Genomic DNA, 7,145 nt, shown 5'->3' on the forward strand with positions numbered 1-7,145 from the left:
CCCGCTCCAGGATGGGGCTGGGGTCAGCTCCGCAGAGCAAGGGGCGGTGATGTCATCCTCCCGGCGAGCCTGGCTGCGGGCGGGAGGCGAGGCCCTGCATGAAGGTTTCGCGGCACCGCTCACCCGGGCGCTCTCTCCGACTCACGCCCGCCGCCTGCCCGCGCGGGAAGCTCAATCCCCTTCCCGCCCCATGCGCCGGGGAAACGGCGACAGTGTCCGGGCAGAATGAGGCCGGGCGGAGCGCCGGCTATCGTGAACCTCAGGCCGTGGGCTGCCGAGACCGGCCTAGCTGAAGGAAGTGGGCAGCCAGGTCTTCCCGGGCAGCACCGCGTGTCCTTCCGCGCCCGCGTGTCCTTCCGCGGCCAGGGCTCTAGGCCTCCACCCTTCCGTCGCCGACCCGGCGGTTACCTCCTCCGCAGCCTGGTAGTCTTCCATCTTTCCTCCCGCGCGTCGCCTCCGCCTCCCTCAGTGGCGCAGACTACGCAGGCGCACTAAGGCCCCGCCCCGGACCTGCCACGCCCCCTCCGTTCGCGCCAGCCCCGCCCATGCCCAACCCCCGGGCCCCCACGGCCCCGCCCACGACCAGCTCCCGGGTCCCGCCCTTCCCTGCCCGGACCTTCTGTGACCCCATCCCTGGGCGGGGCCTGCGGGTGGACCATGAATTGGCCTCTCCTGCTGTCCTCTGGGAGGTGGTGGTTTCCATGGGAACCCGTGAGGGTAGCCAGGCAGCTCCCTAAACCTCAGCAACGGAAACAAAACACACTTACAAAAGGCAGTCCTGGAGGAGAAGCGTGGTCCTGGCCCCTCCCCCGGTTTGTATCGTGTGGATTGAAGCGGACGTTCAAACCGGCTCAGACACCTGGCAACTGCCAAGGTGCGCCCGGTGAGACGTTGTTGCAGTTCCCTTGGGGGCTGGGATTGGCAAACTTTATCTGAATGAAACTTGCCTTTGGGGAGTTAAGTTTTCCAGGTAAATGAGAATTTTTCCTTTAAGCACCATTTAAAAAAACCATTTTGGGTGGGAAATTTTGTAAAATGTGGCACACTTCCTGACTACCTTAACCACAATGAACTAGACAGACTTGATTTGAATGTGGGTTCTTTATGGAAATTAGGAATTGCACTGGACTCTGGTAAACTGCCCTCCACAGAAAGCTGGGGCATATGCACCTATTGGCAGGTATTCTCAGGCTCAGAGTTTTGATTTTGGCGTTTGCTTTTTCTGGTTTCATCATGCACTTGAATTCAGGCTGCTGGAACCCACTTCTCATTCTCCAGGAAGGAGATGACTGCAAGAGTCCCAGGGACTTGGTAGAACTAAACTTCAAATCCCACATCTAATGCATCAGCAACCCTTGTTATTTCTACCCTATATGCTCGGGACCCCAGTAAAAGATTGATATCTCTCATCTAGATTATGACCATCGGACTGTAACCTGGTCGGTCTATCAGGGTCTTATTAGAGCCCTTCAAAAGGAGCCTAACCCGACGACGCTTTCCTCTCCTCACCCATTCTGCCTTGCCCTGTCAATAGTTCCTATGTTGTCAGACTATAGACTAATCTTAGTGATCTTTGGGTGACTTAACTTTTAACATATCTTAGCTCAAAATCTCCTACACAGAGCCATCCTGTGACCACTGCATCTAAGGTAGCCGACCTCCTCATTCTCCATCCCTGCATCCTGTACATTTTCCTCATAGCACTTCTCTCAGTTTGCAAGAATGTATTTATGGTTGCTGGTTTATGGTGTGTCTCCATTTAGAAACTAAGTACCATGCAGGAAGGATCTGTTTTATTCACTAATGTATCCCCCTTCCTTCCACATTGTGCCTGGCACATAATAGCTGCACAATTAAAATTTATTTATTTATTTAGAGACAGGGTGTCATTCTGTTGCCTGGGCTGAAATGCAGTGGTGTGAATGCTCAAGAGATTTTGAGCTAAGATGTGTTAAAGTTTAGTCATCCAAAGATCACTAAGAGCTTGAACTCCTGGGCTCAAGGTATTCTCCTGCCTTAGCCTCCTGAGCAGCTGGGATTCCAGGCACTAGCAACCACACGCCGCTATTTTTTTTATATGTCTTTTGTGGAGATAGGGTGTCACTGTGTTGCCCAGGCTGGTCTCAAACTCCTTGGCTTAAGGGATCCTCCAGCCTCAGCCTCCCAAAGTGCTGGGATTATAGCTGTGAGCCACCATGCCCAGCCTAACATTTATTGAATGAATCATTTCCCCCATGGGTGTTAGTTTTGCCTCAGACCCAAATGGAGAGAACTGGGGAGTGGAGAAAGATGCAACTACCTGCCTCCTTGAGGGAAACAGGGCTGGCGAGGGGAGGACAGAGCCCTGACTGACCCAAGGCTGCTTGGCCCTGGGTCCTTGGCCTGAGCAGGGAGACTTGCTGGGTGGGCTGGTTGCTCTCCCATACCTGGTCTTCCTCTCCTTGGATTCTGAACTTTATCTACCTTTTGAGTTCCTTTCGTATTACCTGGCTTCAACTCCCCTGTCCTGGTGTTTCAGTCTTGCACCTCAGTCCACACGTGATTCTGATGCTGACATTGCTTTACCTTCCTGCTGTTCTCAGCGTCATCTGAGATCTCATTTTGGGTGTTCTCTGCCTACCTGATTCCACGATCTCAGCCCCACCATGATCCTGAGCCAATCAGGAGCCTCTTAATTCTTTTTTCTTCTGCTACTTTGTTGTGGACCTGGAGTTCAGTAGCTAAGTGTCACAGAATTATGTGCAAAGCAAGAGTAAACCAGTTCTGAGCGAACGCTGGCAATGGAAGAGCCTTTTCACTTTTCAACCTTTTCAGTTTTCCCCACAACCTTTTAGGAACTTCCTAATTTAAATGAATTTCCTGAATGGCTGCTAGGATGGTGCATAATTAATGCATGGATCTTGTTACATTATAACTGCGGATCACCAGCATGCACATAAATCCACAGAAAACATGCAAATGTTTACATGATTTTAGCTTTTATACATTGGGTACCACTCTCCAATTTTAACTATCAAAGAACGTTTGTTAAATGACCATGAGATATGGCATTTTGAGGCTGCCAATAAACAGATGAACTGGTCTGTTTATCTTCATAACTATTTGTTCACTTGTTCAACACACATATATGGAGCACTCCCTTTGTGTCAGGCTCTGAGCTGCGGTTGAGGCTACAAAGTTGACTAAACATGGACTTTATGGAATATATGTTTTAAAATGGATATATCTGTAAATAGGAGGGTTTGAATTCTCTAGGCTTATGTGATATTGTACTGCTTGGAAAAATGCAGTGATGTGGTATTATATTCTGCCCAACTGATGTAGTCTGTAGGGTTAAGGCATTTAAAATCGTTAAGACATTTGGCAGTTCACCAGATGCCATTGCCAGCACCTTCCATCTGCCACGAATGGATGTCCATCAGAAGCATTGGAGCTCAGACACTTTGACTCATAACTGCTCATGAATCTTTAGCATTCCGCCATATTTTAGAATAATGTTTAGTTTCTATACAGTAAGTCAGTAGAGTGAATCTTGGGTTTGTTTTTCAATTTGGAGGTTAGTGACAGGTTGGCAGGTTTGCGTGCAATCACCTTTCTTTCCTGGAGTCAAATTTCTTAAATACAGACTGTGGGACTGGAGCTGCCAATACCTTTATTTAGCAAGTGTGGGCCTGATAATCATAGCAATCAATGAACTGTCACATCAATAAATAACATCAAGAATATCCAGCAGTGGTCGGGCGCCGTGGCTCACACCTGTAAATCCCAGTACTTTGGGAGGCTGAGGCAGGCAGATCACCAGAGGTCGGGAGTTTGAGACCAGCCTGACCAACATGGAGAAACCCCATCTCTACTAAAAATACAAAATTAGCCGGGCGTGGTGGCGCATGCCTGTAGTCCCAACTACTCGGGAGGCTGAGGCAGGGAGAATCGCTTGAACCTGGGAGGTGGAGGTTGTGGTGAACCGAGATTGCGCCATTGCACTCCAGCCTGGGCAACAAGAGTGAAACTCCCGAGTAGCTAGGATTACAGGTGCCCGCCACCATGCCCAGCTAATTTTGTATTTTTATTCTCAAATAATAATAATAATAATAAAATCCAGCAATGTTGTTCTGCTGTCTGTCATCTGCAGCCCTTCATAGTCCAAATCCCATCCTGTGGATATTCCATTTTTTTCCTTTCTTCCCCTGTGCCAAGAAGTGTGTTACTGAGATGTACTATGAGATCATGCTGAGTTAAAATGATAATAAAAGAAGAAGACGATGAGGATGAGGGTGATGTTGAAACACTCATGGCTGAGGAATTTAATGTAAAGGAAAAGAAACTCTAGCTGACGCATATCTAAAATGAGAGTCCTGTGCTGAGGAATTTAATGTTGTAAAGGAAAAGAAACTCTAGCTGACTCATATCTAAAGTGAGAGTCCTGTGCTGAGAAATGTTGAAGAGATTAGCTAAGAAATGCCCATATTTAGATCTGCTGTTGAGCTGGGAAGCGGAGGCACAGTTGTACTGGAATACCTCTGTACCCCATGAGAGAGGTTGCTCTGAGCTTCTTGGGCCTCTCTTCCTTTCAATCCTGGTGACTGCAGCCCCTTCCCTGGGATCTCATCCTCAAGATCCAGTAACTAAAGGATAGCTCATGGTATTGCAGGGCCTCCGCTGGCATTTGTTCCAATGGGTAAATATTCATGCTATCGTAGTTATTAAATAGTTTGATGCTCAGTTCTGTGTTTATGCAAACACTACACACTATATCAGCAGAATAGGCTAGGTTAGCTGCAGAAACAAATGGCCCTACACTCTCAGTGGTTGATAACAGCAAACATTTATTTGCCACTCACACTCCATGACCATCAAGGACCTTCCATGGCTCTGCTTCACATCTTTTCCATGCTGAGACCAGGATGATGGAGCAGCCTGTGTCTGGAGTCATCAAGGGAAAGAGAAGGGAAAGAGAATGGTGGCCCCAGTACTGCTCGGAAGGTGCCAAGCCTATGTGGCACATGGCACCTTTGTACACACTTCATTGTCTTATTGCTCTCCAGAGCAAATCTTTGGCCATGCCTGAGTTAGCAGGGCAGGGACACTTCACGGTGCTGGGTAATACTACCTAGTACATGCATAGCATTTTGAAGATTCCCTTTGGTGATTTCAGTACAATCTTCATCGCTCTTGGCCTGGCTGTCCCCCTTTCTTGTAAATTATTCTTGAGTTAATAGCTGTTCTTTGAGATGTGGTTAGTCATTTACACTGAAGTCAATGTGAAACCCTTCACAAATGTGGGAACATTTGAATAGTTGAAGCCTGTAGTCTCTGTGGGGAGTTTCCTTAGGAAGGGTGAAACATTTCACCAGCATCAGCTTGGTCTTTCCTCCAGCTAAAAATGTAAAATGTTGGCATAGAAGAGCTCCTCGGTGTGGTTTTGGGGTGACTTTGCTCCCCGGGTCCCTAGTGATGTGGGAGTAGCCACCAAGGCATGTAAGGCTGGCCACACAGGGTGCACTGCGTCAGCCTGTGACTGACAGGAAGGGAAGAGAAATACGTCAGTTACTCTAACAAGAAGAATTGACTTCCTTATCTGCAGAGCCGGCTCTGGTCTCTTCTCTTGAAGCAGATGTGAAGGTAGGATGAGAATGCATGACTGGCCATTGTAGCAGGTCGTTTTAGGAGTGGGGTGGGTAGAGATTATAGTTATTGTAACTTTTCTTGAATTTATGACATTGAAAAGGTAGGAAACAAAACATAATAAATTAGATAAAAGATATCTTGTAATTTTACTGAATAACATAATTTAACATTTGAGATAGTAATGATTTAAGTGATATGGTGGAAGTAACTTCAGAGTTAATTAAAAACCAAAACAAAACAGAAAAATACTATCCAAAAGCTATATGGTGTGATTTTTTTTTTAAAGGGTAGAGTGTCATTTGCTTTCTTCTTTGGTTTGTAAATTCTTATACTTACAGTTTGTTACTGTTTTGCTGTCTCTGAATCGACTTTATTGTTTTGATCACCTGTAATTTCTAGTTTGGAGGTGGAACATCAATATCATTTTGGAATTATAAAAAAGTTAGCTAGGGTCTAATTTAAATTTCTTTTAATTAAACTTCCTTAATCCCTAAATTGCTTGGTAAGAAAGAGACTATGAGAGGAAAGTGCACATTAGATATTAAAGATTTATTAAATTAGAATTGGGCTGAGTGTGATGGCTCACACCTGTATCCCAGCACTTTGGGAGGCCAAGGTGGGTGGATCCCTTGAGGTCAGGAATTTGAGACCAGCCTGGCCAACAGGGCAAAACCCCATCTCTTTTTTTTTGAGGCGAAGTTTCACTCTTGTTGCCCAGGCTGGAGTGCAATGGCACGATCTCGGGCTCACTGCAACCTCCGCCTCCCAGGTTCAAGCAATTCTCCTGCCTCAGCCTCCCTAGTAGCTGGGATTACAGGCATGTGCCACCAGGCCCAGCTAATTTTGTATTTTTAGTAGAGACGGGGTTTCTCCATGTTTGGTCAGGCTGGTCTCGAACTCCCGACCTCAGGTGATCCACCCGCCTCGGCCTCCCAAAGTGCTGGGATTACAGGCGTGAGCCACTGCGCCCGGCCAAAACCCCATCTCTTAAAAAAAAAAATAGACAAAAATTAGCTGGGTGTGGTGGTGGGCACCTGTAATCCCAGCTACTCAGGAGGCTGAGGCACGAGAATCACTTGAACCCGGGAGGCAGAGTTTGCAGTAAGCCAAGATCCCACCACTGCAATCCAGCCTGGGCAACAGAGCAAGACTCCATCTCAAAAAAAAAGAAATTAGAATTGGTGTAGAAAAGATTATTCTGCCAAGATAGTTGGAGATTCTAACTTCTTAGCTGCTTTGCCTAAATGAAGCATAAGGTTTTGGAGTTAAACAGACCCAGTTTAGAGTGTGAGTTTAGTTAAGTTACTTAATCATTTCAAGACTCATTCTCCTTATCTGTAGAACGGGTACATTTATTTACTTCATAATGTGGTAATAAGGATTAGTAGAGATAATGTATGCAAAGTACCTAAACTATCTGGTTCAGAGTAAGAGCTAAATAAATAGTAGCTATTGGCACAACAGAAAGCATAACAACAATTGCGAGTAGTACCTAGAAGGATATAATAATATTAATT

The 7,145-nt window shown here is 46.5% G+C and overlaps 1 protein-coding gene across 4 annotated transcripts in view; it reads right to left on the reverse strand.

The window, feature by feature from the left end:
• DYNLT1 (dynein, light chain, Tctex-type 1) overlaps positions 1–513 on the reverse strand; it is a 7,971-nt gene extending 7,458 nt beyond the window's left edge. For 3 of the 4 annotated variants that reach the window (XM_011952767.1, XM_011952768.1, XM_011952765.1), the window contains exon 1: positions 409–513. In XM_011952767.1, the coding sequence (XP_011808157.1) occupies positions 409–435 (27 nt within the window). In that variant the 5' untranslated portion in view covers positions 436–513. The remainder of the gene's footprint in view (positions 1–408) is intronic. The other variant, XM_011952764.1, reaches the window with a different exon arrangement.
• Positions 514–7,145: the final 6,632 nt, after the last annotated feature.

Source organism: Colobus angolensis, unplaced genomic scaffold, assembly GCF_000951035.1.
Source record: "Colobus angolensis palliatus isolate OR3802 unplaced genomic scaffold, Cang.pa_1.0 Scaffold35, whole genome shotgun sequence".
NCBI lineage: Eukaryota > Metazoa > Chordata > Mammalia > Primates > Cercopithecidae > Colobus > Colobus angolensis.